Raw genomic sequence first — 16,116 nt, forward strand, 5'->3', positions numbered from 1 at the left:
GTGGGCTTGAAGTGAGTGTCAGGGCTGGACTGTCGTCCCTCAGTTCTTAAGTTTAAGTGAGGAAATTGGTCCTTGGTTCATTTTAGGTCCTTTCCACACACCCCAGTGACAGAAGGGAAACAACCCCTACGAAGGGATTTACAGTGGCCCAGTCAGGACTAGAGAACTCTTCTGAATCCGAGATCAGTGCTCTCTTGCTACACCAGCTAAAGACTTTGTTTCGCACAGCGTTTGGGGGAAGATGCTCCCATGAAATACAGAATAGTAACTGGGAGAACTCCGGAAAAATGTAGAGAGAAAACAAGCCTAAATGTCTACGACAGATTAGTTACAGTAAATAAAAGGACTTTTTGTTTTTAATTTTTAATGTTTTTGGTTTGTTTGAGACGGCGTGAGCAGGGGAGGGTCAGAGAGAGAGGGAGACAGAATCTGAAACAGTCTCCAGGCTCTGAGCTGTCAGCACAGAGCCCGACGCTGGGTTAGATCCCACGAACCGTGAGACCATGACCTGAGCGGAGTCAGATGCTTAACCGACTGAGCCACCCAGGCGCCCCATAAAAGGACTTAATTTCATGGTTGATTAACTGCCCCCAAATTACAATCTCCTACAAAACTGGAAACCTTTTGACAATACAGAAGGTTGATTCCTTAGCATACTCCTTTTCTTACATCACTAGTGCTGGCTGATTGGCGTTCTTTTCAAAGCCATTTCTTTATCTCTTCATGATCTCTTCAACTCCGCTACTCTTGAGTGGAGAACAAGAACCCAAATTGAGATTGTAGGTGCAGGGACACTTGACAACCACTTGACAATCTCTAAGACACCAGCCTTGTAACCTTGTGTCTTAGCAAAATTACAAATTGCTGTATATCGTGGAGTTTACCCACACTATTGGTCCTGAATAGCTGAAACCACCAATGATTCTACAAGCCTTCTGCACTATTATGGGTAGGCCTAAAGTCAAAGGGCTGTATATCTAAAAGTCACCTTACGGATTCAATACTGTGAACAAAGAGTGTCAGCAAAAGATAGTGGGAAAATGCATCTCTCTGGTGTATGAGAATCGCTATCCATCTCTAAATCTAAATCCTTTTCTACCATTCCCTTACATCCACCCCAGTTCTCCCATTGTATGGTCTTTGTAGCCCTACAACAGAGTAGGACGTGCACAGGAATAGGAACATGTAGTGGATGTGGCAAAGAACGTCACACATGTAAAATTGGGATGATAGGAACGATGTTAGTATGTTGTAGTTGAAGACCAGATATAAGTGAAGTAAAGTTTTTAGCTCCTCTAGATTCTTTTGGCATTAATTTTTATATTGGAGGTCTTATAGCAGGTATGTAAATAAAAAGGACTAGACTTCAATTCTCCCTTAAAATATAAGAGGTCTACAGCCATACCACCCTGAACATGCCCAAACTCGTTTGATCTCAGAAGATAGAAAAATAAAGAGGACTATATACACTTTCCTCTCTGGTCATTCTCAAACCTACAGGGCTAGGTTTTTCTTTCTTTCTTTTTTTTTTTTTGTTTTACTCCATACTTAAAAAATAGAAGGTTAAAAAGAAAAAGTCATTTTGCATCTGCATTTCAATTTTATGTGACAAAAGGAACTGAACTACCATGTTTAAATGTTATGACCCGGAAATAGTTTAAGGAGCAGTTAAAAATTGATGAAGAGACACTGGTGGATAGAATGAGCGTTGAGAGCACGAAGAAATGAGAAAATGAAAGAGGGAACAAGACAGATGTTTCCGCCATTGCTAGCCACATGACCTTGGCCAACTCAATTCTAAAATCTGGTCTTTTTGTAAGTAATGTGGGGACAGCCATGCTGGCAGTGCAGGGAAACCGGGAGGATCAGCTGATAAAACAGTATTGCAGAGATGACAGACAGACAGAGCTGCTTACATTTCTACCTTTAGCTCAAGGTTTTGACAGCTTTGAGGAAGACACAGCTTTGAACACATTCAGCACATGAATACTTATGTATCTGTAGCTCCTAATTCAAACGTGGAAATTTTTTAAGGTTTTGTTTTTAAGCACTCTCTACACCTAACTTGGGGCTTGAACTCACACCCCCAAGATTAAGAGTCCCATACTCCAGCAACTGAACCAGCCACGCACCCCTGAGGAAAAGCTTTTTATTTTTATTTTTTGTTTTGTTTTTTGTTTGTTTGGTTTTTTTGGAAAAGCTTTTTAACTTTAACTTTTGGAGAGAGGTCTTACTGGTTTTTTTAGTCAATTACTTTGTAAATGCTTTGAATCAAATGGTGGAAGACTAGTGGTATCAGCCACCCAGAAGAGGGCACTATTCCCCCAAAAATGGAAGCTGCTACTACTAATGGAAGCTGCTTGCTTCCAAGGTTTAAAAGGAAAGATGTGTAGAGGCCAACAAATTAGTCATGAGTATTTGATACCCCCATTCTTGTTTCATGACTCTCGTGTCTCTCTTCCCCACTCCGTTTTGGCAGCAGTATTTCTTCTGCATCCCCCCAAAGCCTTTTCAGGTAGCTGTAGGAGGGATTCTCAAAATGTAGTGGTTCCCAATTTTCAACACTACTACTGTTCTCTCCACTGTATTTTCCTGACATTTTGAAACCTTCTATCTGCTAAACTACATTTAGTAATAGATTCATGATCATTCTCCTAATCTATAAATAAGATACAGGTGCAGCTTAGCAATGTCACACCAGCATGTGATGGTGTTGTATTACTGAGCTGGTGTAATTTCAGCCACTGCCAAAGAAACTTGATGTTTTAATTAGCAAGGAGTTAAGCAAAGGAAATATACAATTTCTATTAGAATCTTGAAATATTGAAAATACCTTGCAGAACCCAGCTACTCTCTGGGGATTCCTAGGGGTCTGAGATCCCAGATGAAAGAAGATGATCTTGTCTGAAATGTCTAAATTAAGCCCATGATTTGCATATTTTATTCCTATTATAGCATCAGGCATAATATTTCCAATTTGCCAAGGCATAATACCTCCAAAGGCAAATCCAAATTTGGATCTGGATGAAACTTCTTATAATCTTAATCTAGGGGCATCCGGGTAGCTCAGTGTCTGTCTCTTGATTTAACGGCTTAGGTCATTAGGTCTCACAGTTTGTGGGATTGAGCCCCATGTCGGGCTTTTCACTGACAGCAGCATGGAGCCTGATTGAGATTCTTTTTCTCTCTCCACCTCTCCCTCTCTCTCTCAAAATAAACATTTTTTTAAAAAAAGAATAAAAAATACTTTATTACCAAAAAAAATCTGAGAGGAATTCAGGACAACCTAGCAAAAACTGAAGACCTATATAGAAGGCCATGTATTCAGACAAGTTTTGTGAATATATAAAAATATGCATATATATATTTATAACAATATCAGGTGCCTCATGCATTGGGCACTTTAAATAGATCTTACAACAGTTCTGTAAGGTCGATATCATTACAGATTAGAAAACTGAATCAGAGAAGTTTGGAAACTCTCCATCACACAGCTCCCAAGGATTGTAATTGGGATTCAAGTTTGTCTGAATCCAGGGTGTCTGCATGGCTCAGTTGAGTGGGCATCGGACTTTGGCTCAGGTCATTATCTCATGGTTTCTGAGTTCGAGTCCCGCAATGGGTTCTATGCTCTGGGCTGATGGCTCAGACCCTGAAGCCTGCTTCAGATTCTGTGTTCCTCTCCCTCTCTCCCCCTCCCCTATCACTCTCTATCTCTGTCTCTCAAACATTAAAAAAAAAAGAAAGAAAAAGAAAAAGAAAAAAAAAAACAAGGCGCTTGGGTGGCTCAGTCAGTTAAGCATCTGACTTTGGGTCAGGTCATGATCTCACGGTCCATGAGTTTGAGCCCCTCATCCAGCTCTGTACTAACAGCCCAGAGCCTAGAGCCTACTTCAAATTCTGTGTGTATCTCTCTCTCTCTCTGTTCCTCCCCTGTTCGTGCTCTCTCTCTCTCAAAAATAAATATTAAAAAATATTTTTAAAAAATAAACATTAAACATTTAAAAAAATTGTCTGAATCCTAAACTCAGGTCATCATGCTACCTCAAAGGAACAGTTTTCTCATTAGAGAGTACAATGCAATGGGGAGGAGAAATCAAGAACTAATGTCAACATACACAATCCTGGGCGGAAAATGCAAATCACCTATTTTAGAGAATAATCTCCCAAACAACACATATGCCCATCCTTAGTATCTGTAGTCATATGTTGTGTTTTAGAAGAAACACAACCTTTAGAAGAAAAGTTTTATTGGTCTCACAATGGATTTCATCTAATACATTTAGAGAGTGTCGTAATACATCTCGTGGCAAAATTAGATGGATTTCATTCGTCCCTACATGTGACCAGAGCCACAAAAGACTTTGGATTCCTCATTCTATTAGGAAATTTGTTCAGGTCCAAAATCAAAGATAGAGCAAATTGTTCTTACTCCTTTTTCCAAAGAGTGACAAGAGTAGAACAGAAATGGAGAACTGAAAGAACTCTGGAATGTTGCAGGAGTTCAGTATTTTGCAGGATCCTTACTTAATCATTTTTCTCCCCTCGAGGTGTATTTGACATATAACCCTCACTGACTCTTGTAAGAACAAAACCTTACAGACAGAAGGAATCTTCAGGGCGCCTGGGTGGCTCGGTTGGTTAAGCATCTGATTTTGGCTCAGGTCATGATCTCGCAATACTTGGGTTTGAGCCTATGACAAGCTCTTTATTGACAGCTCAGAGCCTGGAGCCTGCTTTGGATTCTGTGTATCTCTCTCTGCCCCTCCGCTGCTCATGCTCTGTCTTTCTGTCTGTCTCTCACAAAAATAAACACTAAAAAAGATGAAAAAATCATCTAGTTCAGCTATCCTGTTAAGCTACGGACTGGAAATACCTTTGCAACACACCAATCAAAGGATCACCAAGACTCTGCTTGAATACCCTAAATAATGGGAAATGCATTCATTTATAAAATGTCTATTTCATCTATGGGTAGTTTTGACAAATGTTAAGTTATTTCTATGAGCTGAAATCTTTAGTCTAACTTTCACTGATGATGATTCCAAGCTGTCATACCCTCTAAAACAATACCCCCACACATAGGGCTTTTCTATACAAATTACCCTTCTTGGTACTTTGCTCAGAGTTTAAAATGTCCTTGTGATCTTCTTGGAAATGCCATAGTAAGTTCTGAGCCACTACAAGCCAATAGTCAGGAGTGAGTGGGCCAACCGCTACAAAACACATGGGCATATCTGACCTCTCCTCCTCTGTGCTCCCCCAGAGCCTGGAAGCAGCTCTCTACAGCACCAGGTTTCATCTTGCCTTCACTGTTATCAGGATGGTGAGAGTTGGAAAGAGGCACTCTCCAATTATTCAATCATGCTTGAGATCTAAGGCCTTGATAATCCTTAGCAACCTGTTAGAAGAAACATCCCCTCAACCGTAAGTCAGCATTAGTATCTATCCAATGTGCTGAAACCAGTCCTGACTGCTCATACTCTCCAAACCCGAGAGAACTGACCATTCCACCACTTGGTCTGAAAAGGCCAGCCAGAAAAACTTCTGGCGAAGCTATCTAAGTCTTAGTGGAAATAGACCAAATGTAAATGTAAATCATCCATCTTCCATCTTTTCTCTAAATCTCTAATTCAGAACCTCCTTGCACTCACACATTCTGCAACCATTCTGCTTCCTTTCCGTCTCCACCATCAGAGAACATCCTGATTTCTCACTGCCATGCTATAGAGAGTGCCTTGAATGTGAGGAGGAATCAGGAAAACAGTAGACCCAGTTGCTGCCACATGTATTTTGGACATTGCCAGTCAGTACAATGGGGGCTATCTGTTCATGCTCAAGGTGGTTGCAGAGAAGATCTTGGCAGCAACGACTGGATAGAAAAAATTCTTGTTGCAAAGTACCCAATACATCTATATAAACTCTTTCTGATAATGATAAAAGACTTTAGTTGAAACAAAAATATCTATGCAACCCTAATACACTATTTTCTGGATTTTTGTGTTGAAATCAGGTAAAATCCACTTAACATAAGAGTGGATTAGTGTAGGTAGAGAAATTCACTACTGGGTATAGTAAATGAGCACCCTATGTAGTTGAGAAATTAATGAATGTCTGAAAATTTGAGTTAATTACATTTAATTGGAAAAGAACCAACTATTTTATGGTTTCTTAATTGCAAAAAATCTATATTCCCAATAAGTTCATAGTAAAATAACCTTGTAAAAAAGCTTTAAAATGTCAAAAAAAAGGGGGGGGGGACCAGCAACTAGAACAAAATATATAATGAGATTAGCAGAATCTCATTATTATGCTTGGCTTTAGAGAATTCTTACATACTCAGTTGATTAAAATATACTATATTAATGCTGTACATTTTTAACAAAGAGTTTCCCAAAGAAAAATAAGAATTAAACATTTATGACTGGAGTTAGTTGTAGTAAGGAATTGGATGTGAGTGTTTGACCGCTCTTTGTGCCTTCAAAGTTCTGCAGAAAATTCTGTCTTCTTTTTAGTCCATCCAAAGTGACTGAATTATTAGATGCCAGACTCTGTGTCCTAAGGATATTAAAAATGACAGAATTATTACCTTCCAAAGGGGCCTGGATTTCTAATCAAGGCATTATATCTTCATTTGTTACTTTGAAGCAAACATTTACTAACACTACTAACATTTACTAAACATTTACTAACACTAAGGTGCACTTAAAACCTTTAAAATCTAAAGTGCTCCTTATTTAAAATTTTTTTAAATGTTTATTTATTTTTGAAAGAAAGAGAAAGAGCATGAGCAGAGGAGGGGCAGAGAGAGAGAGAGGGAGACACAGAATCTGAAGAAGACTCCAGGCTCTGAGCTGTCAGCACAGAGCCTGACATGGGGCTTGAACCCACCAACCATGGGATCATGAACAGAGCCGAAGTCAGACGCTTAACTGACTGAGCCACCCAGGTGCCCCTGAAACGCTCCTTATATTTTAAAGGCTTCACAATAGCACCTCAATTATTTGACACCTGCTTTCCAAGAAATTCATATTTTTTGAACATCTTCTCAGATCCAATATCAAGTATATTCTAGTCAGAAACAATAAGTAAGCTCCTTGGTGGCTGGCTGGCTCAGTCAGAAGCATGTGTGCCTCTTGATTTTGGGGTTGCGAGTTCAAGCCCCACTTTGGGTGTAGAGATTACTTAAATGAATAAATAAGTTTAACAAAAAAGAAAAACAATAAGTTCCCTAAAAAACTCTTCTATACAAGTGAAGTAGCCCATATCTTCATGTGTAATTTGCTTCTTTTTTGGGAAGTCATATGGAAGAGAAAAGCCAACCATAATATTTTTCATATTGACAATGTTCCTTTCCAAGGAGCTGTAGGCTAGGTTAGCCCTTTATCTAACACATCTGCCTTGCTTTAGTGAAGTCATACCACTGATTGGAAATTTTGCTTTTGACATTCCACTTTCCCGCCTTGCATCCTCTCCATCCCTTGCTCATTACAGTAAGATATGGTTTGGGGCTCCTGGGTGGCTCAGTTGGTCAAGCTCAGGGCTCTTGGTTTCGGCTCAGGTCATGATCTCATGGTTCTCAAGATTGAGCCCCACATCAGGCTCTGTGTTGACAGTGCAGACCCTCCTTGGGATTCTTTTTCTCCTCTCTCCCTCTGTCTCTGCCCTTGCCTTCTCTCGCTGCCTCTCAGAATAAATAAATAAACTTTAAAAAATTAAAACTAAAATCACCATACTTTAGAAAAAAAAAAAAAAGATATGCCTCAAAAATATATCCTCCAATAAGTGTTCCCCCAAACCGCTCATTACTCTTAATTCCACATCTCTTTGGCAATTGGAAAGGGTTTCCACTTTGTTCTTCTTTTTTTTTTTTTAATAAATTCTACCCCCAACATGAGTTTTACCTAAGCAAGTCGGGTGCCCTCCGCTTTGTTCTTGAGTTCAATTTGTCTACTTATTTTTGGTTGGTCTACTCAACTAAAGTGCAAATTTCCTATGGGTAGAAGCGACATTTTATTGGTCACTCTAATTCGTGTAACAATTATGGCACAATGTTGATGTCCAAATGCCATCTTCCCTTTTCTCGATTATACTTATAAGTCTTTTAAGAGAACCATATTATAGGCAAGGCACTTTTTTAAGAAATTAAATTTCTCGGAGCACCTGGGTGGCTCAGTTGGTTGAGCATCCAACTTTGGCTCAGGTCATGATCTCATGGTTCATGGATTCGAGTCCCGCGTCAGACTCTGTGCTGACAGCTAGCTTAGAGCCTGGAGCCTGTTTCAGATTCTGTGTCTCCCTCTCTCTCTGGCCCTCCCCTGCTCATGCTGTCTGTCTCTCTCTCTCAGAAATAAATTTTTAAAAAAACATTAAAATTTCTTTTAAAAAGAAAAAAAAGAAAATAAATTTCTCAAGATTTCACAAAAATTCTCATATCCCTGACAAATTTAAATTATTGCATGTCCTTGACATGCAAGTCAAGGAGCAATTCCCCTTATCTGTTTTGAGTTTGATTTTGTTTTTGTTTCTGCATTTATTTTTTTTAGCAGCAGGCAAAAGTTTATTAGAATATAAGATTAGAAAGGAAGAATAGTAGAAAAGCTCTCTCTACAGAGAGGAGACGTTTGAAAGTAAATACCCAAGGACTATAGGCAAGGGTCCTTGTTTTATAATGAGGTTCTGGTCAGCCCTGTCTCTGCTTTTGCCCAAGAAAAAGGGAACCCATAGCTTGTTGGCTCACACTACCATTGTTTACTTTGGGGACAATATGTGTTGTACTTTAAAGACTGTATATGAAGGGCACCTGGGTGGCTCAGTTGGTTAAGCCTCCAACTCTTGGTTTTGGCTTAGGTTGTGATCTCACAGTTCATGGGTTCAAGTCCTGCATCAGGCTTATGCCGGCAGTGCATAATCTGCTTGGGATTCTCTGTCTCTTCCTCTCTTTCGGTCCCTCCCTTGCTTGCGCTTGCGCGCGCTCTCAAAAAAAAAAGACTTGATATGAATTAAACAATTCTTTCAAGCAGAAAAGATCTGTTTCCCAATAAGAGGTAAAGATATATATTTTTTTAAATGCAGACCTCCAGGAATTTAGCCTAAGGTAGAGTCAGAAATGTCTATAAACATCTATATGTAAAAACAATCCAATGAAGATTGATTTATTACAGCAAAAAAAAAATTGGGAATCTAAATATCAAAGGAAGGAAGATAATAGTTATGTAAATACTACAGTCCACATAACAGAATACTAAGCAGCCATTAAGGGGTGCCTGGGTGGCTCGGTTGGGCATTTCCCGCTCAGGTCATGATCTCATAATTCCTGAGTTTGAGCCCCGCGTCGGGCTCTGTGCTAACAGCTCAGACTTAGAGCCTGTTTCTAATTCTGTGTCTCCCTCTCTGTCTCTGTCCCTCTCCTGCTCGTGTTCTGTCTCTCTCGTGAAAATGAATAAATATTTTTAAAATTTAAAAACAAAAAAGAATGAGTTGGGGGCACCTGGGTGGCTTAGTCGGTTAAGCAGCCGACTTCACTCAGGTCATGATCTCATGGTTCATGAGTTCGAGCCCTGCGATGGGCTCTGTGCTGACAGCTCAGAGCCTGGAGGCTGCTTTAGATTCTGTGTGGACTCTCTCTCTCTCTGTCCCTCCCCTGCTTGCGCTCTGTCTCTGTCTCTGTCTCTCTCAAAAATAAATAAACATTAAAAAAAAAAGAATGAGTTGGATCTGTGTATATTGCTTNGAAAAAGAAAATCACAGCTTTGTATGATCTGTTGTTAAAAAATAATTATATTTTTAAATGCACAGGAAAAAGCCCAAAAGAATATAAACCACACTGTCAACAATGTTTAGGTCACCTCAACGGAAAGGCAATGGAAAAGACTGGGGAGTGCACACTGTCAGTTTCACCTCTTACATTTCTGTATTAGTTTTTCAAAAGGAAGTACATAATATTGTATAGCAAAAAACTAGTAAAGATATATGCCAAATTTTAAGATGAACTTTTTGAAAACTATCTTAATAACCTAAGGGGAATGTTTACACTGTATCTTGAAAACACTATACAAAATAGTAAGTACAAAAAAGATAAAATATTTAGACAAAATATATAGATCAATATGTTCAGACTGAAGTGTTATAAATATACCAAATATAAAAGGATTTTTTAAACATCTAAACGGTAGGGTGATTACAGGTGTTTTTTAAAGTGCTTTTCAGTACTTCTCAAATGTTCTACTATAACCATATTACTTTCATAATCTGAACAATGTTTAATTTTAACAAATTAACATGGAAAATATTGGTGGAAAGTAGCTTCATCTCTTTCTGAACCAGCATAGAACCAGAAATATAAGCGAAAACTCCCAGCCCTCAGTTCAAGAAGTGCTTCATTTATAGCAGTTCCTTCCTATATTTAGAAATAATTCAAGATTTAGTAGTAGTGGAACAAATTCTGGTTCACATTCAAAATGAACTCTATCCTATTATGTAAGAGATTTCATTTTGAACTCTATACAATTTATTCAGTGAGAGCTGGCAGAATTCTATCACTATTAAAAGCGTATTCAGGCAAGTCCCCTACTAGGTAATTCAGTACACCCTTGTTTGTAATAATTCCTGAGGAATGGCAGCTAATCAAACACTTTTACATACACTTACCGTGGAGAATCTATTCCACTATCTCCCGCCACGCTATGATTTTCTGTTCCTTCCAGATGATTGTGTTCATGTTGGATATCCTGAGCCAACGCTGGCATATGTGAAGGGCTGAAAAGTTCTAACTTGTGCGTGAGCTGTTTTCTCACTTCCTGATTCTGAGCACCCTGACTCCAGCTCGCTGGTTTCTTTTCTGTGTCACCAACCGAGTCGTGCAGGGTTTCAGTCTCAGAATTGGCTTTCCTCGTACTATAGTAATCAAATATACTTCCATCTGTGTTCACTGAGGCTTGCACACATGTAGCAACACTGGGTCCCTCTTCATAGGTAAAACTGGGCCGAATCCCTGAATGGAGGCCACAGCTTTCAGCAGAGAGATTAGGGGTCTGGCTTTCACCTGGGTTAGTGACCAACCCAGTGGGTTTGTAACACTCATTTCCTTTAAGCACCTGAGGCTCAGACTTGTGTATTTTGGGGTTGTACTCAGTCAGAGATCTTTCAGGCACCTTTGGTTTTCCTAAATGATTCCGCTTGCTTCCCCCTGTAAAGGAATACTGAATGTGGCCAGGAAGCATTTGACGTGAGTCATCATGCTCAGAAAAGTCCTCCTCATCTAGATATAATGAACTACAGGCTCCATCATCATCTTCCACTTCGTTCTGATACAAGGCCTGGTTATCATCAGAAAGCCCTTCGTCTTCTGGACATATAGCCTTTGCTTCCTGGACAAATGCCTTTCTTACGAGTGTTTGTTCTGAGCCTCCCTCTTGTCTCTCAGGTTGCCTCAAATAGTTCACGCTAACTGGGTAATCCAAAAGACCAAGATTTTGTAACTGGTGTATTGTTTTATCAACTAGTCTACAAGCAGAGGAAACATGGCCTTGAGAGGAAGAACCTTGTGATGGCAGCACATACTGTGTTTCTTCTGCATCCCCTAGTGCGTCAACGTGAGAATAACTTTTCCTCAAGACTTCAGGGATTACCTCATTTTTTCCACCATGCACATCATGTCTCCTCAGGCTTTCCCTAAAGGAACAACATTTACTACCATTTTGCAAAACACTACGTTGAGAGTGATTTGCGAGGGGATCCCTGAAGTCATCATCGACAGGCTTGACGGTAGAGTGAGGCACAGAAATGGATTCTGCTGTCAGTTTATCTTTATATTGTTGAGCATGTGGCTGCTTTCCTTTACTCTCAAAGATTCTTGAGGAATCCAAAGACCTTGGCCTTTGGAAAGGCTTTCCCTTTGGTCCAGTATCACTGGGTTTCAGGTCCCTGGTCAGTTGGATGTTGTGCCCTTTGGCTGCTGGGTGTTCTCGGTGAGGCAAACCCTGGAAAGGATTACTAATTCGCCTTTTGTAAAACAAATGGGAACCTAGCACTGATGGATTCTCATCAAGTGGTTTCTGAACTACTGCTTCATTTGGGCTTTGAATTCTGAAGGCAGGCTGTGCAGCAGGGAGGCTGGCGTGTTTCTCTGGTCTAACGCTTCCTGGCGGAGGCTCACTTCCCTGACTCCTGGCTTTGTGTCTATCCCTATGAGAATGGCCCAGCCTTCGAGGCCTTACAGACCGGCCCCGCCTTTTCTTAACTCCCTCCTTTGAAGGATATTTATGCCTGACCGTGGGCATATCAGTGGAAGTGCCCTGGCTATTGTATTTTTTCTCTTCTTCATATTTTTGCATTAGGACGGTATGTTTGATTAAATTGTCAACAGTCAGAACGGGATTAATTCGTTTGATGATCTCATGTTCAATGTCTCGAGGGATATTGTCCAAGTTATCTTCATCTCGAACAGGCCATTCTTCTGGTGGAAACTGGGCAGAGAAACTACTGTGCTCTATTCTGGCCTTCTCCTTTCTGGATATACTACGCCAAAATAGGCTAAAGCCAAACTTTCTGCCTTTTTCTTTGTCTTTTGTGTATGGTAAAGGTTTGGTGCTTTCAGCGATGTGATTCTCCTCAGACATGGAAATTGCTTGATTCTGTCCCAAAGATTTGGGTTCCTGCAGACTTTTCTGGCTTTTTCTAGACACTTCTGCAGCAGCTGGTGCTTCCTGTACATCCTGAGTGCACAGATCAGGGAAACATCGGCAAGACTGACAGTGGGAAATAGGGGCAGCATTTTCTTTGGCCAACTCTGCACAGCTCTCCACGCTCACCAGATAAGTAATGCAAGTTGGCATCTGGCTGCTTTCATCTGACAGGTCTCTCTTATTTTCATGGGAGGTTATATTCGTAATGAAGTAAGTCTGAGGAGTGACTATGAAGTATCCCTCTCCAGTATGATAAATTTTCCTTTCTTTAATCAGAGTTCCCAGAGTGGTATAGAGAATATCTTGAGATGGAACTGTGATGCCTAAAACAAACAGCATTTTATTACACTGATAGATTTTGGATGAAAAACATTTCGATGAGTGAAGTCAGTAACTCAGAAATGACCATACATTTGCTTGATGAACCCAGAGTTAACTGTAACACAATTAATATATGTAATTTAAAACACCAAAGAGGCACTAATAATAGTCATAACTTAATTGAAAAATAGGAATATATTTTGGTCCACACAAAGACATAGGGATAAGTTAATGATTGAGTAAAGAAAAAAAATCTGAGTCCACTCAAATACAAACAGTAAGTTATATAACCCCATCATATATTTATTTTATTTTGTTTAATGTTTGTATTTTTGAGAGAGCACAAGTGGGGGAGGGGCAAAGAGAGAGAGGGACAGAAGATCCAAAGCAGGGCCAGCTCTGCGCAGACAGCAGAGAGCCCCACGTGAGGCTCAAACTCATGATCTGTGAGACCGTGATCTGAGCCAAAGTCCAGCCCTCAACTGACTGAGCCACCCAGGTGCCCACTCGTCACAAATTTAAAGGTTTAAGAAAGCACTTTTGAAGAGTTTTGAAAATAGTCTCATAGCTTAAATCTTAATAAGAATCTAAAGACAAAAAGAAAACCAGCTTGTACCAGGGGGAGGGCGAACTACCTAACATCTATATTATGATAGTTTTTAAACTAGGAAGGTAACAAATCCTTTTAAAAGAAACTCCTAGGGGGGTGCCTGGGTGGCTCAGTCGGTTAAGCGTCTGACTTTGGCTCCGGTCATGATCTCACGGTTCATGGGTTCAAGTCCCACATTGAGCTCTGTGCCGACAGTTAGGAGCCTGGAACCTGCTTTGGATTGTGTGTGTGTGTGTGTGTGTGTGTGTGTGTGTGTGTGTGTCTGCTCCTCCCCCACTCATACTCTGTCTCTCAAATATAAATACAATTAAAAATTAAATTTAAAAAATTCCTGGGGCGCCTGGGTGGTTCAGTTGGTTAAACACCTGACTCTTGGTTTCAGCTCAGGTCATTATCTCATGGTTCATGGGTTCTAGTCCTGCCTTAGGCTTCATGCTGGCAGTGCGGATCCTGCTTATGATTCTCTCTCTCCCTCTCTTTCTGCCCCCCCCCACCCCGGCTCCTACTGTTTCTGCCTCTCTCAAAATAAATAAACTAAAAAAAAAATCCCTTTTCCAAATAGCAGCATTCAAAATTGTATTTATATTGTGAATACATCTTTGAATAACACTGGAAGAAAATACATCAATATATTAACATTGATTTCCTTGGGTGGTGGTACCGTAAGTGTTTACTTTCCTAGATACTCTTGATTTTCTACAATGAACATATTTCACAATGGGAAAAATTTTTAAATGTTCTTCTACAGGGGTGCCTGGCTGCACGTTGGGTGCAGATTACTTAAAAATAATCTTTAAAATTATTTTTTTAATAATTAAAAAGTAATTAATTAAAAAATACTCTTCTACATTCATGNCTGGGACATCATAGCAACTGTGAAAGAATGAGATAGATCAATATATAGTAATACAGAAAGATTTCTAAAATATATTTTAACCTAAGCAAGGGGCAGAGAGAATGTAAAGAATGATCCAATCTGGGGCTCCTGAGTGGCTCAGTTGGTTAGGCATCGGACTTTGGCTCAAGTCATAATCTCATGGCTTGTATGTTCAAGCCCTGCATCAGGCTCTGCGCTGACAGCTCAGAGCCTGGATCCTGCTTCCAATTCTGTGTCTGCCTCTCTCTTTGCCCCTCCCCGGCTCATGCTCTGTCTCTGTCTCTCAAAAATAAACAAACGTTAAAAATAAAAAGATTCAATTTATGTTATAAAAAAAGAACACATAATGCTCAAATACAATTTATGAAAATATACACAGGAAAAGATAATAGAAGCTGTCACCTTTGGGAGGTGGCAATGGAAGGATGTGATGGCGGCTGGGGGTGGTGGTGGAGATGAACTTTCCCTTGCTTTGCTTTGCACTTCTTTCTACAATCTGATTTGTCATAAACATTATTTTTGAAAAAGTTCCTTTGGAAAGTAAAAGATATACCCTTATTAAATTTGTTGATGCAGGCTTTTTCCTAACAGGACTCTAATACAAGTTTCTACAATAGAAAAAAAAAAGTAGATATCGCCCAGTTTATTTACATGTTTAAGATGATTTATAAATCGGGGTGCCTGGGGTGGCTCAGTTGGTTGAGTGTCTGACTTCAGCTCAGGTCTTGATCTTACGGTTCATGAGTTTGAGCCCCACGTTGGGCTTTGCACTGACAGCACAGAGCCTGCTTGCAATTCTCTGTCTCCTTCTCTCTCTGCCCCTCCCCAGCTTGTACTCTCTCTCAAAAACAAAAATAAATAAATAAATAAACATTAAAAAAATTTTTTTAAAGTTGTTGAAATCCCTCTTTAAAAATGATGTGTAAATAGAAAGCAAACACATGCAGTGAACTAATAGAGAAAACTTGGTGCCCTACCTGGGTAATGTTTCACCAAATGCTCCAGCAGTGATTCCTGTGTCACCACAATCTGAGCAGCATTCATATCAGATATAGCACAGCAAAGAACTTCAGCCAAAGGTATAAACTGAGATTGAACTATTGGATTCATTTGCACTGGAAGGACATCACCTAAATTGGAGATTAAAAAAAAAAAAGAGGTGATAAATCTGTAGAAAAAAATATTTGGAATTAGTGAATCAAGAATAAAAACTGCACAGCACATGGAATTGGAATTTTTTCATCAGTTTTTCCTCAGACTCTGTTGACATGATTTGTACAATGATAGAAAGCATAGAAGAAAAAGGTTTACATTAGGGTCCCTACTTTTTAAGAAGTGTGTAGACTTTGTCACTACCTGACATGCAAGAGATACTAAGTCCCCAGATGAAAGGCACAAAGTGCTATCAGAGTACATTGGGCAATGCTTATATGGTAATTCTCATCTTTCAAAACATTTTTCTTTCCATATTAGCTAACTGCGGCAGGCAGGTAGGGATGGGATTCTTTTTTATTTAAAATACAGAAAACCTTCAGGCACCTGGGTGGCTCAGTTGGTTGAGCATTCGACTGTGGCTCAAGTCATGATCTTGAGGTTTGTGGGTTCATGCCCCGCGTCGGGCT

At 39.8% G+C, this 16,116-nt stretch overlaps 1 protein-coding gene across 1 annotated transcript; it reads right to left on the reverse strand.

Annotated features, from left to right (window-relative positions):
• Positions 1–6,321: 6,321 nt before the first annotated feature.
• Positions 6,322–15,622, reverse strand: STOX1 (storkhead box 1). Its single transcript, XM_077778655.1, has 3 exons — positions 15,472–15,622; positions 10,651–13,009; positions 6,322–6,558 (listed from the first exon to the last, which is right to left on the reverse strand). The coding sequence occupies exons 1-3, from the start codon at positions 15,602–15,604 to the stop codon at positions 6,411–6,413; spliced, it is 2,640 nt and encodes an 879-aa protein (XP_077634781.1). The 5' UTR covers positions 15,605–15,622; the 3' UTR covers positions 6,322–6,410.
• Between the last annotated feature and the right edge of the window lie 494 nt (positions 15,623–16,116).

This window comes from Crocuta crocuta, unplaced genomic scaffold, assembly GCF_008692635.1.
Source record: "Crocuta crocuta isolate KB4526 unplaced genomic scaffold, BGI_CrCroc_1.0 scaffold167, whole genome shotgun sequence".
NCBI classification, from domain to species: domain Eukaryota; kingdom Metazoa; phylum Chordata; class Mammalia; order Carnivora; family Hyaenidae; genus Crocuta; species Crocuta crocuta.

What these genes read in the sequence shown, in the direction of transcription:
- STOX1 (XM_077778655.1), bottom strand. Translation starts at nt 15,604, where the DNA reads ATGAATCCAATAGTTCAATCTCAGTTTATACCTTTGGCTGAAGTTCTT. An exon ending in TTTGGTGAAACATTACCCAG is followed by an intron (nt 13,010 to 15,471) that starts GTAGGGCACCAA and finishes TGTTTGTTTTAG; the next exon opens with GCATCACAGTTCCATCTCAA. An exon ending in AGTGGAATAGATTCTCCACG is followed by an intron (nt 6,559 to 10,650) that starts GTAAGTGTATGT and finishes TAATATCCTTAG; the next exon opens with GACACAGAGTCTGGCATCTA.